Source organism: Corythoichthys intestinalis, chromosome 3 (genome assembly GCF_030265065.1).
Source record: "Corythoichthys intestinalis isolate RoL2023-P3 chromosome 3, ASM3026506v1, whole genome shotgun sequence".
In the NCBI taxonomy this organism is placed as follows: domain Eukaryota; kingdom Metazoa; phylum Chordata; class Actinopteri; order Syngnathiformes; family Syngnathidae; genus Corythoichthys; species Corythoichthys intestinalis.
The window spans coordinates 51,338,555-51,353,196 of record NC_080397.1 but is presented as its reverse complement, the minus strand read 5'-3'; the positions used below and the strand labels follow the sequence as shown (position 1 = coordinate 51,353,196).

General features: G+C 40.8%; 1 protein-coding gene across 3 annotated transcripts in view; it reads right to left on the bottom strand.

Annotated features, from left to right (window-relative positions):
- The window catches only part of LOC130913306 (ubiquitin-associated protein 2-like), a 52,828-nt gene extending 38,186 nt beyond the window's left edge, over positions 1-14,642 (bottom strand). For all 3 annotated transcript variants that reach the window (XM_057831799.1, XM_057831800.1, XM_057831801.1), the window contains exons 1-5: positions 14,526-14,642; positions 8,091-8,239; positions 5,676-5,753; positions 5,491-5,601; positions 5,257-5,416 (exon numbers count right to left, since the gene is read on the bottom strand). In XM_057831799.1, coding sequence (XP_057687782.1) covers positions 5,257-5,416; positions 5,491-5,601; positions 5,676-5,753; positions 8,091-8,195 — 454 coding nt within the window. In that variant the 5' untranslated portion in view covers positions 8,196-8,239; positions 14,526-14,642. The remainder of the gene's footprint in view (positions 1-5,256; positions 5,417-5,490; positions 5,602-5,675; positions 5,754-8,090; positions 8,240-14,525) is intronic.

Sequence of the window (14,642 nt, the reverse complement as noted above, 5' to 3'; positions counted from 1 at the left end):
TAACAAGATTCATTGCTGAAAAATTCATTCTGGATGACGAACCATCATCTCTCGTGAGTAAAGACGCACCATCCAACACTTAGAACCACGGTACAACATGCCCAGCCGGAATTACATCCTTAAGCGATTCGGCCGTGGAAGATTCAAGAACGATTCACAAACATCCAAATTCCGATTATTGAAATATGTCAAGTAAAGCGGAAGTAATACACAGCGCGGTCTTCGGGACACAATGAGAAACGGACCGCATTGCATCCCGAAAGTAAACATAATGTTTGTCATAGACCCAGGTAATGCCAATGCTCAACTCACGACTTTAGCTCAACTCATGCCGCTGGATAAAAAACACAAGAATACCTGACTGCTGCTGACAGCTGCTACAAACTACGTCAACGTCGTTTTACTGGAGATAATAGATATCATATGTATATAGAACTAGACGCAAAACGACAGACTCAACTGCGTTAGCAACATTGAAGTATTGAAAACCAGATGCGTTGGTAAACAGCCGCCATGTTAAAGCAGAAGACTTCCCTAGTAGGCTGTTGTGAACCTTCCAAGCGAACCTCATTAACTTTTTATCTAAAATACTCCTAAATCGGCAAAATCTTGACTTGAATCTATCTTCAAAACAGTTTTAAAACTTTCACATGTCAAAAGTAGACAGAAGGGAAATTATGGAATAACGGGAGCAATTTTAACTTTAACAGCTGATTCACAAAATTAAACGAATTGAAAGTAGTTGAAAGCTGCTGATACAGAATGGGGATTTGAGTATTTTATTTACTGTTTTAAAATGTTAACTTGATACTGAAATAGTTGTTTATTTAAAGTGCTTGTGACACGAAAAAGCATGTTTATTTCATAATACACGCGGTATTTTATGCTCCTGAATGATATGGACCGCTTGGATGTGTGTGGAAGCGATCGCTATATTTATTTAGTTTTTTGAATCCCGCGCCAGGAAAATGAGTGACTTCCGGCTTCGGTCTCGCATTGAGGAGGAGGGCGCTGTGACGTGTACGGTAGAAGACGTCCTCTTCACGCTACAGTGTACTGTTGTGTATGAGGACGAAGGATTCAGCTGATTTTGCGGATTAATACTTTTATTTTTTGCATCACGCCAGCCAAACGGCTGCAGAAAAATCATTCTGTATGCGGGAGAGGCGTATGCGCCTTTTTGGAGTTTCAAAAGGTTCCCATTCACCGTGGATATTTACTGTGGGACCATTGGACTTACAAGGAAGTGAGTAAACATCTTGTTTTGTATTATGTCAAATACGAATACAGTGATTACAAAGTAAACACTATAAAATTCCTTTAAATAAAGGACTACTTACGTTTGATCATTGATAGGCATGTAAAAAGCTATCCTCACGCTCATTAGCAGTTAGCTGTTAGCGCGTTAGCTACACAACAATTCCAGCCACCCTCCTCCAGGGAACGAACTGTAAATTGCTCTCCGCCGGGCGGTTTGCCGATCCGCAAAGAAACTCGACAACCGGGTCGTCATGTCAAATAATCCAGGCTAGTTATGTGTGATTTTCCACTTCGAAGACTTTGAAACATCCCTCGGTTCGGGTTAGCATGTCGGCTAGCTGTCACTCCTTCTGGTCTGTTTGCATTCTCCGAAGCCGGGGAAGGGAAATGACATATGTCCGATTTAGGTGTCATAAAATATCGTTCGGCAGGTGTGACAGTAAAGGTAAAGTCGACTGTTTTGACCATTATGGAGTAATTTTGCCATGTCGTCTTGAATAAATGGATTTTTATTATTTTATATTCCATTTAGCACAAGATATTTGTCATGACCATGCCATTTATTTAGCAATTGGGGAAAGTACTTGGGTAAAAGGAATATCCCGTAAAAATATTGAAGTAAAGAGACAGAAACAATGACATTTTGCCGCTCTCTTCGTCTCGTTTTCCTCATTGTGAATAGTTCCCCCTCGACGGGCTGACTGGTCCTTCTCAAGCCATTTATATAGCTATTGGGGAAAAATACTTGGATAAAAAGAATATCCTGTAAAAATATTGAAGTAAAGAGACAGAAACAATGACATTTTGCCGCTCTCTTCGTCGCGTTTTCCTCATTGTGAATAGTTCCCCCTCGACGGGCTGACTGGTCCTTCTCAAGCCATTTATATAGCTATTGGGGAAAATACTTGGATAAAAAGAATATCCTGTAAAAATATTGGGAGTAGAGAGACTGAAACAATGACATTTTGCAGCTCTCTTCGTCTCGTTTTCCTCGTTCTGAACAATTCCCCCTCAATGGGCTGAATAGTAAAACCGATGAGCCTAGTCTACCGCTGACGTCATCCACCTGTTGGGGACGCTAAAGCCCTATAATTGTAGGCGTGGCTAACCGGCAGATTAAAAGACTAATTTCTCGTCATCTGCGCTTTGCTAAATTGTTGTATATGGTCGAATCGTCTCAAAATATGATTCTAATTCACATAATAATGCCATTTAAGACTTTTTTTCTGGTGTCGTATGCTCTTTAAACCTGAGAGGCTTTTTATACAATTTTTGTAACTAATGCACGAAACATTAAAAGCATCTAATAGCTTGGGGGATTTGTGGGATTTTCCACTGAGGTTGTTGGTGTGTTTTGCTTTTTTAAGACAGTTTACAATATTATTTGCACGTTTTACTGACTGACTATGCCATTTCTGTTTGTTATTTATAATGTTTTGTGTTTATCACTGAATAAACAGGTCAGTTTCTTGTTACCAACCGTTGTGTGTTATTCAAACTCACCTAATTCAGCTGGCTAGTTGTTATCAAGAGTACTAAAACCTTTTTTAACATGACAGTGTTTCCCCTAGGATTTTTTGAAGCTGTGGTGGTGGGCTGCATCGGAGTCGGACAGCCTCACCATGTCGTGCCACAGCGAATTTTTTTTTCTTCATTTTTTCCCCCAAGAAGAACCATAACAAAGATATATTTGAAATATTTCATTAGCCAGGCTAATGTTGTACCTCTCAGCTACAGTACATGTATGTAAAATGCGTAGCTGATTACAGCTACGTTACCCGATGTACTAATGCGACTTTTTTTCTCGTGGCAATAGTACGACTTACATCTCGTAGTGACTCAGGGTTGGCAACCCAAACTGTTGAAAGAGCCATATTTGACCCCCCAAAAAACACAAAAAAAACTGATACAGTATGTCTGGAGCCACAAAAAATTAAAAGCCTTTTACAAGCCTTATAATTATCGATACTAGCTATATTAGCCTACTATAGAAATACGTAATTAGCCTTCATGATTAAATGTTTGTTTTCCCTGCAGTGGATCCTATAGAGAATGACGCACCACGTGACTACTCTGTTGTACTATGCCACCACAAGTTTAACTTCATTACAATATTAATGAATTGAAAGAATGTTTGTGTCATGTTTGTCCTCCTAGAAATCCTATTAAAACAAAAAAATATATTTCCCTCCCCCATCTTTTTCCATTTAAAAAAAAAAAAAAAAAAGCTCCGAAGCATCGCTAAAGAGCCGCATGCGGCCCGAGAGCCGCGGGTTGCAGACCACCGTCGTAGTCCTCCTTTTTCCTTTTATTTGACCCTCATAAGTACTACATTACCACAACAATAACAGTCCTTCTGTCAACTGACCCATTTAGAGCACTGGGGGAATTCTAATAGCCGTGTAAAGAGTTTTACTTGATTCGGTGAGAAGGTGAATAGTTTTTTCCCCGTTGTTCGTAAACTAAATTTCCACACAAAGGCACGTCGAGGTACCATTAACTTAGCAAGGAGAGGTATGAGAGTCATTTTTCGAGTGTCCCAGAGCTCGCGAAATTTGGGTGGGGGGGCGCATTTATCAAAGTTTCGTCAGCCGTAATTGTCTGAAGTTGGCGCGCCGGTGTTGTGCCGAAAAAATAGCCACTCCACGTGAAATGTCCCCCCTGACGGGAGCGCCCACACGTCACTCGTACAAACAGCCTTTTCTTACCAATCGATGGACACAGAAACGACGTTCTTGTACCGTGAATATGTATCATTTTACTCTGCTTGAACTGATAAATCGTTTACTGTGACCAACGCTCTGAAAATAGAGCAAGGCTTTATTTTGGGCCCCGCCTCTCCGCAGTCTCTCAGCGCAAGTTAGTCAAAGTTTGCTTTCCGTCCAAGACGGCCGTCCACCGCTCACTTTCGCCGAAAAGTCCGATCCAAATTATTGTAATGCCCCGGATATGGGCAAGAAGGAGAGAAGTCTGTATTTGCTTACCCACTTTATTGTGCTAACAATAATAAAGAAAAACAATAACAAAATAACAGCGGGCTGCTACAACATGCGACCGCTATCTCTCGCTATCTCGCTCGTTCTCCCATTCTTCCTACTCGTTCCCCTTGCGTCTCTTAAGGGGGGCCTGCATAGTTACGAACATTAGGCTACAATACACAATGAATAGGTGTCCGCTGAACTCCTCCCACTCGGCTGCCGCTAGTTTGAAGCGGCCTTAAAAAAATTTTTTTTTTTTATTTAAATAAATAAATAAAATACATCTCATTTGCCAGGCGTGGCGGCTTTCATTTTAGTGTGGCGGTGCGCCACAATCTGTTGAATATAGGGGAATCCCTGCATGAGTCTGACAACTAAGTAAGGAGACTAAATAACTTTAAACTTTAACACGTGCTCAGATAGGTCGGTATCGGTATCGGCCAGTATCGGTATCAGATCGAAAGTGCAAAAACCTGGATCGGGACATCCCTAATTCAGACCACAGCTAAATTCCAAAAAATGTAGCCCACTTCTGATTTAAATCCACCTATGAAAGTGACCTAGACTGGACTTGAAATTGAAAATATCCACTTCCTTGCTGCTCAGCCCGTTCAGACAGTCATACTCACTCGAGCCACCCTCCCAAAAGAAATATATACAGTAACAGGGTTTCCGCGAGGATTTTTTGAAGCTGTGGTGGTGGGCTGTATTGAGTTGGACAGCCTCACCATGTCGTGCCACAGCAAAAAAATATATATCGTAATGGGGTCACTTCCGCCTGCGTTGTGAACATAGCCAAAGTCAAAGCTTCACATTATTAATGTGTTTCTGCATTAGTTTTCAGAGACAACTGAGCCATTAACACTCTTCTGTCCATGTGTGAACAATATCATCTATAAAGTACAAATCCAACAATTCTGATTACACTGTAAAGGTAACTAGAAGTCTTGTCCAAGTCAGTAGACAAACACACCAGACAAAAATCAACCAATTGTTTAATTCCATTGCTCGCTTTTACCTTCACGTCCTCGGCTAATGCCGCGGCCTCTCCTGTTGCCTCCCCCTCGTCCGCGACTGACCTCACGCTCGCCTCCCTTCTTCTCTCGGGTCTCCTTTACTTCTGGAGTACCTCCCTCTTTTCCCAGGCTCCGCTTTTTACCGACTGTTTCCCAGGAGTTCTGATAAGCAAAAGACACAGACTTCAATATTTTAACCAAACTATAGGACAATAGAATGTGACATGGGCTCTCACTGTGTCAGAGGTGCTTTCCAACAAAAGATTGATGGCTCTGTTCATGTCCTCGTTACAGTCATGGAGGGCGACCATGCACTCATCTTGAGTCTTGCCACTGACCTCAATCAGCTACAATTGTGTGATGCAAAACAGTCATCAATATCATTCCCCAAAACATGGTAAACAATAGACTGAAACAACACCTGTTTGACTTTGTCTTCAAAGACTGCGTCATTTTTGTCGTAGATCATCTGAGCCAAACGCATCTGTTCTGCTGTTGCCTGGAAATCAGACAGACTTCAGTGAAGAAAAAAGCTATAAGCATTAAGCACATAAAGCAGGGGTGGGCAAACTATTCCACAAAGGGCCGCAGTGGGTGCGGGTTTTTGTTGCAACCCATTAAGAGGACACCTTTTCACCAATCTGCTATTTTACACGTGCAATAAGTCGATTGCAGTCAGGTGCTTCTCATTTCTGCTGAAACCTCATTGGTTAAACTATCCGTGCTGGGTCAGTTGGAACAAAGACCAGGACCCACTGCGGCCCTCAAGGACCGGTTTGCCCACCCCTGACATAAAGTGATCTGTATACACTGCAGGTCAAAAGTATTGGCACCCCTGCAATTCTATCAGATAATGCTCAATTTCTCCCAGAAAATGATTGCGATTACAAATGCTTTAGTAGTAATATCTTCTATTATTTTGCTTTCAATGAAAAAAAAAAACACACCAAAGAGAATAGAAAAAAAGATAATCATGATCATTTTACACAAACCTCCAAAAATTGGCCGGACAAAAGTATTGGCACCCTTTGAAAAATCATGTGATGCTTCTCCAATTTGTGTAATTAACAGCACCTGTTACTTACCTGTGGCACATAACAGGTGGTGACAATAACTAAATCACACATGCAGCCAGTTAAAATGGATTCAAGTTGACTCAACCTCTGTCATGTGTCCTTGTGTGTACCACATTGAGCATTGAGAAAAGAAAGAAGACCAGAACTGTCTGAGGACTTGAGAAGCAAAATTGTGAGAAAGCATGGGCAATCTCAAGGCTACAAGTCCATCTCCAAAGACCTGACTGTTCATGCGTCTGTCTTGCGCAGTGTCTTCAATAACTGTGGCTAACCTCCCTAGATGTGGACTGAAAAGAAAAATAGAGAGATTTCAACAAAAGATTGTGCAGATGGTGGATAAAGAACCTCGACTAACATCACAACAAGTTCAAGCTGTCCTGCAATCCGAGAGTGAAACAGTGTCACCCCATACTATCTGTCGGCGTCTGAATGAAAAGGGACTCTATGGTAGGATACCCAGGAAATCCCCACTTCTGACCCAGAGACATAAAAAAGCCAGGCTGGAGTTTGTTAAAACATACTTGAGAAAGCCAAAAACGTTTTGGAAGAATGTTCTCTGGTCAGATGAGACAAAAGTAGAGCTTTTTGGGAAAAGGCGTCAACATAGAGTTTCCAGGAAAAAAAGGAGGCCTTCAAAGAAAAGACCATGGTCCCCACAGTCAAACATGGCGTATGTTCCCTGATGTTTTGGGGTTGCTTGCTGCCTATGGCACTAGACTGCTTGACCGGTACATGGCATTATGAAGAAGAAAGCTGGGTCTCCCTCAGAGGTCATGGGTCTTCCAGCAGGACAATGACCCACAAAACACACTTCAAAAAGCACTAGAAAATGGTTTGAGAGAAAGCACCGGAGACTTCTAAAGTGGCCAGCAATGAGTCCAGACCTGAATCCCATAGAACACCTGTGGAGAGATCTGAAAATGGCAGTTTGGAGAAGGTACCCATCAAATCTCAGAGACCTGGAGCAGTTGGCCAAAAAAGAATGGTCTAAAATTCCAGCAGAGCATTGTCAGAAACTCATTGATATCGGAAGAGGTTGTTCAGTTATTTCATCTAAAGGTTGTGCTACCAAGTATTAAGCTGAGGGTGCCAATACTTTTGTCCGGCCCATTTCTTTCTCATTTTTTAAAATTATTCTCTTTTGTGTTTTTTCATCGCAATCAAAATAAATGACAATATTACTACCAAAGCATTTATAATTGCAATCATTTTCTGGGAGATATTGAGCATTATCTGACAGAATTGCCAATACTTTTGGCCAGCAGTGTACTAGGGATGTCCCGTTCTGATCACGTGATCGGTATTCAGGCCACTCTATCAGAGGATCGGAATCAGATGAAAAGGAGGAGGTTTTTAATTTAAAAAATATATAATTATTTTTCTGACTGATTTCTCAGTGATTGCCTTAATTTTTCCTCTAAATCGACCGATCATTTGCTCTGCTGCTTGATTAGTAATAGTAAAAAAGTAATACTAACTAACAATTAATTGTATTTCTTTTCAGTGTTTCTCAAAGCTAGAAAGTTGCGATTTCAAATGACTTAAGTTTTGTATCCTGTCTTTGGGTTGTTTTCATCCCTGCACAAATTAACAACTGAATGAACATCCCTGAGACTGGCGAGTCCATAATTTTAGCCAGGATTGTATATGTAAATTGAATACTCAGCCTGCTCGTGGAATATATTCAAGTCGTGAGTGAAGTTAACACTGCAATAGGACTTTTTGTTTTAGGGCACGCTAAACATTTCCTGTTAACCCACCTGTATCTGTTTCTGTGGCTGTGTGGTGTGTGTGGTGGTGGTGGTGGTGGGCAGCGTTTTGTCCCGAGTCCCCCGGGCTTGATTGCTGACCAAAGAAGTCATCATATACAGTATATACAAAACAATGTATGTACAAAATAGAAAAAAATCTGGAAACAGAAAAAAGACAAATATTAGTTTCCTGAAAAAATGATTTAATAATGCACACGTAAAGCACATTTGATAGAAATTTATGGGGATGTAGTTTGCTGTTCTTTCATCACATCACAGTTCGAAAGTTTCCAGGCATCTCAATAACATTTGTGGGGAATTGTTGCATTGAAGATTAACAGGTAAGGGTGGGAATAGGCATGTGCCGGTATGATATTTTGACGGTACGATAACCGTAAGCAAAAATACCACGGTTTCAGGGTATCACGGTATTGCAATTATAGCTCCAAAAAATTCTGAGATGTATGGGTTAAAAAAAAAAAAAAAACTTTTTTCCATTAAACAGGATTTTTTTTTTTTCCCAGAACATAGTTGCAAATTGGAACATGAATATATTGTTAAAATAAAAAAAAATATCAATAAATTTTTTTAAAAATAAAATTAAACTAAATATAACTTATAGACTATACTCACAACCACGCCTCAAGTTGCTCAAGATTAGAGCAAGAACAAAATAATTTCTATGAGAAAGTAAAAACACTTCTGAATAAAATTTTTAAAAAATTTATACTGCATGCCTTTTTTTTGAGGGTGGAAAAGCTCAAGTGAAGTTCCGCCATTTTCAGCCACTGTGTCAACTCTAGTCTACATGATGTCATGCCTTTGTGTTAAAAAGAACAAAGAATTCATAAGTTAGTTAAAAATGTATAAGTTAGTTAAAATGTACATATTGTTGTGGAAAGGTTTCATCTAAAAAATAAAAATAAAAATAAAACATTGGGAGTGAGACCTCTCCTTGATCCAGCGAACGTGGATTTGTGCTTAGGGCAAGATCATCTTTCCCAATTAGCGATCTTTGATGCTATCACTTTTCCTCCTTCATTCAAGCGAATCAAGCTTGTTGTCTCACTCTGAGGCTGTCACACTCAACGAAGTTGCTCTCCCAGCTAAGCCTCGGCTAACATTCATCTTTGTAAGCTTTTAGTTAGTTTGTATATTGAATTTGAAAGGAAAATGTGGGTTTTGTTTTTGGCGAACTTTTTCCATGGTGCTAATCTGTTGAAGCTACTCACGTGGAAAAATCTAATTGTACAACATTTTAAATGTATTCATTTTGTATATTACACTTACCACGATTTGAGAGGTCAATAAATTGAAGAACAGTACGCCTTATGTTTGGAGTATTTGTGTTTGGGTTAGCTGGCTGGCTAGCCGATAGCGTCACTTTCACACACAGCAACTAACGGGAGGGGGTGAGCGCTGCTGCGCCAAGCCGCTTCTGGCTGCATTTTTGACACACGAAAAATAGCGAATACCGTACTACGGTCTGACGGAAAATTTTAGTGGTTTTGAAACCGCGACGTTTTCACACCACGGTAAACCGTGAAACCGGTAACCGGCACATGCCTAGGTGGGAACTAGGGCTGCAGCTATGGAATATTTTAGTAATCGACTGAAAATCCTATCGATCAATCGAGTAATCGGATAAAACATTTTTTAGGTAAAGAGCAATTATAAATATACATGAGAAAACAAGACATTTCATCAAATATTGAACCATTTTCAGTCAATCAATGTCTTTATTTTCAATGTACATTGTTGAAAACGGCCAACAATTGCCTCTCAGATGTGACTAGAACAAAAAAACAGACCAATTCACTGCTTTCACTCCAATAACTTTTAGATCTTACAAAATATATATATTTCTTACCTAAAAATGCCATTACGCTTGATAACACACATCACTTAAAAGTTAAGTGTTTTTCCCACGTGTTTCAATTGAATTTCCATTTGTGTCAAGCCATTTTTAAATTCTAGTTAAGTTTTAAGTTAGTCTAAACCACAGGTGTCAAACCGATTCCAGAAAGGGCCTAGTGGGTGCTGGATTTTGTTCCAACCGATAACGCGCAGAGTTTAACAAATGAACAAGCAGCACCTGAAAAAGTTTAACTGATTACACATGTAAAAGATCTAATTGGTGAAAAGGTGTCCTCTTCGTTGGTTGGAAAGCAAACCTGCACCCACTAGGCCCTTTCTGGAATCGGTTTGACACCTGTGGTCTGAACTGTAAGTCCTGATAGGATTTTGAGTTTTTGCAGTGTTCAAAATAAATGTACTATAACATATCAGGTTATAATATGGCGGGGATATGTGCATGCGTTCCTGAATGCACCGCGTGACGTGCGGGAGTGAGGGAGGTGCGGGAGAGCGAGAGACGTGCCTTCCTGTTGTTGTTGTCGTTCCACAAGTTCCCAAATATGAAATAATTGCAACCTAACGAAGCGGGTGCTTCTTTGTCAATGTTACAGTATGATAACTGCTGTATTGGACCACATTAGGGGCCAGTGCTACTTTGTGTTTTATCCAACAATGACTACTGGGCTAAAATTGACAGCTTTATCATATTTTCATTTTACACCCTCATCAAGCCTGAGTTATACTCCCGCGTTGCGGTGACGGCGCAGCGACTGCGGCGTCATTCGACATTCGATAGTTCAGCGGTGAGGGAACGCGTTGCTCTGTAATTCACCGCCAAGCCACTAGAGGGGTGTGGCATTATGTTTGTACGGTATTGGGGCATGCTTGTTCACTTCCGCTAGTGTAGTTTAACGGAGAAAAAATAAACAATGCAAGATGGAACGCTAGAATGTAAATCTTCTGCTCATCAACAGTGAATAAATGTTGATAATACAAATGTTGAGGGGCAGGCGACGCAGAAGACCGTTTCGAGGCGGTCTGGCCGACTTTTGATGCCGCACAGAGAGTTTTAGACTCGGGTGGAGAGAGCTAGCTGTGGCGGCTAGCTTCAAACTGGCGTCGAGCACTGCGTTCAAGGTCTGCAAAGCCCTCCGGCCCGATTAGTTTGTCGTGTCCTACAACCAGCCAGTGGGAAGCCATAGCAGATTTCTGGCGTCTATGGAACTTCCCAAACTGCGTTGGGAGCCTTGATTTTAACGTTATCATAAAAAGCACCGAGGCACTCTCAATCAGTGATGATGTATCGTGTGTGAACTGTTATTGAAAATTAAAGATCAAAACAACTCTTTTGACACCAAATCTGTGCTTTGTTCTTCATATACTTGAAGTGTCCCACGTAAATAAGTCACAGACTCACAGCAAACATATGTACACAATAAATGATGAAGTGCACCAACCAAAAATACCACATAAAGTGATAAAAAGTTGGCAGTTTTTGGCCGACTGGGTCACCGCTTCGTGTGGCCACTCGATTCCGAACACACACGTCTCGGTGGTTCTTCACTCTACAGCGCTATGTTTCACAGATTAAATAAAGCCTGTATGTAAGAGACGTTAGCCACGCATTGACAGTGGTCTTAATAGAAACCTCGCCCTCCGCAGGGCTAACGTTACGTACATGAGCGAGTGACAGTAACGTTAATCTTATTTATTAGCGCTGAGAAGTGTACTGCTTTAAGATGGCAGCTGTTTACTAACACCGCTGACTCTGTCATTTCGCATCTAGTTCAACATACATGTAATATCTATGAGATGCATCAGATGCTACCTGCTACCACCGCATCATGCGGGCTAGTTTTTAGCAACGACGGCGCAGTTTGTAGCGGCTGTCGGCTGCAGCAAGGTTGTTTATATATTTTTTATTGCTTCTACCTCTGGGCACGTGACATCAGCGCGTTGTCCCGCTTTAAAAATAGTCCGGGCAAAACGTGATGCTTAGAGCTGGCAAAATTAAACGATTCCTCAAGGTGAATAAAATTACTCGGATCAGTTTTTATACTCGAGTTACTCGATTTGCTCGAGTATTCGTCTAGTGGGAACCCTCGAGTACCTCAAGATACGATATATAAGGCTCGTGAGAAGTATCATCTCACAATAAGGCGACATAACAATTATCTATTCATGGGCCAGAAAATCATTCTACAGTATTTTACAATCCTAATTTACAGAAGAACAAGCTCTTTTCATCATTCTCCTGTCAAATGAATTGAGTTTATCACTGGTAGATGTCCAATTGATTTGAACTTTAGACGGATTGGACGTTTATGGCGGTCAAAGGCAAACAATAAGTTTAATTTTGGGGCATTTCAGGTCATTTGTTAATATCTTTAACCACATCATGGCCGAGCATCTCGCAGACAATGGCTTTGCAGGCAGGTAGTATTAATGTCTATGTGTGTGGGACTTTCTGGATTTAGCAACAAGGCTTTGAGGGCTTGTTTGCAAGTCGAAGTGATCGTAAGTCAAGCAGGATTTTCACATAAGAATACATTATAATTCCATTATTCGTTGCACACCCCAAAAACCTACACAAAATCCTTAAAAAAATACTTCTGGTACCATTACAAATGGCAATTACACACAGTAAACTAAATAAATTATTAATAAAAATCAGTCTCATAATAATAATTCCTATCATAATGGAACGAATCGGGTTCTAATGTGGCGGATGTGTTTTGCATGCTGTACGTGAACGCAAATTTTTTTTTCCTTCAATGAATAATTTCTATATTTCCTTGAAACATTAAAACACTTCCGAGTGGCTGACGTAAGATAGGTGCGGTAAAGATTTTACTTTCTTTTTTAATGTTCCGTTGTTGGCATCAACTGCGACTGAGAGTAGGCGTGTTATGTCGCACAAGTTCTGAAATGATGATTAAAAACCTGACAATTGCTTTGGCGATGTTCCCACAATAATAATTGTCACCTTAACTTATAAAGACTGGCGAACGCAGGTCAGAGGTGGACCGTCGAGATCCTTAACATTCTACGGCCGTACTGTCGAATCCGTTCACAGACGCGCACACCACACTCATATTTTTTTTATCATTTTCGTTTTCATTTAAATGGTAAGCATCACCTTTTTCCTTTTTTCACCACCTGCATTAACCTTCTTGGAACCCATGTTGATTCCTCTTACAAGAAAATCCACTGTGCGTCCATCTTGCGGGAAATCAAAGCAACTGCAACGCATTTTTTGAGCACGTCATCAGATGTAGAAAATAAGGCCGAGTCCAATTTTACGTCGGATGTCAAAAAGATTGTGTGTTGAAGCGATCGCATGTCGAGGTACCACTATATTTTAAACATCTCAAGCTGGGAGGTATAGACAGACATATAGGAGCAGCTGGTTGCTGTCACGATGACATGTCTTACATTTGATTTGATTAGATGATTATTCGCAATACAAATTAGCTACGAGAGGAGTGTCAAATAATTGTTTGAGTCAGCTCTCGTGCAGAGCTTGGAACACATCTTCATGATAAACAGCGTGTCCCCTTTAAGTGAACGTACAAGTGTGGTGTGTTGGAATATACCATGTAAGAGTATAACTCCATCTGTCACCCACCCACCTCTCAAGGTTAAATTTAGCACCCAGAGGGGACATTCAAGGTGTCATCTTACAAACACCCCTACCGCTTAGACACTGTCATACACACAAAAACACCATGAGTGACTGCAACCAAGGCCTTTTACAATTTAAAAAAAAAAAGTATCATTCTAATTTGACGTGAATTAATTGCAATGCATCACACATTTCGGTAATACATTGGACATTGAATAAACCACATATTATGTTAGGGTGCAGTTATTGGCAGTGCTATGCTAATTGTTATTCATGTACTATACAGTTAACCTATATAAAGTATGAGACTGCGTTTTATGCGCGCTACACTGGGCTAATGTCCACATGAGCTTAACTCGAGCTTAGCTTTTAGCCACCACTCATTCTTTGTTCCGAGAGTGCGACTCTTACACGATACCTCGCTCAAGCTTTTCAACAAAACACAAACAAACAAACAAAAAATAAAATCCCGGTAAGAACTCGCATATTTGTCGATTGGTAACGAGTTTGGCTTGGCGTTATGACGTTCGAGAGCGAGTTTGACAACAAAACAGGCTTTCTGAAAAAAGTGCGTCAAGAACAACGCCGCCGTGGGAGTCAATGGAAGCTAACACTAGCGGCGCGCTCACAGGAGCGCCCAAACGAAGGCATTGCTTTTACTACTTTATGTACATGAGTTAAACTATTCAGGGGAATGTAAAACGTGTGAATTGGCGATATGTTGACCAGGGTTATTATACAAGACATTTAGGAAGAATGCCTCAAACTAACCCGGCATCAGAACGGCCTGTACACAGTCCTGACACAACATGGGCTAGTTTTGCTGTTGTCTGGGTGAAATAGACGGATAACATGACACAACGTGTTTAATCATCAGTCGAAGGCTTCATTCAGACTGACGCTGACAACGTCGACATTTGTTATTAAAACTGTAGGGTTTTTCTCCATATCTCTTTCCTTACCTGCTAACACGCGTCGCTCAGCCCAGCAGCAGCAGATGTCACGTGACCCACCGCGCCGTTGTTCACCGTTGTGAAAAGCCCTTCCGTCTTTTTTCACATAGCTTTATTGGTTTTGAC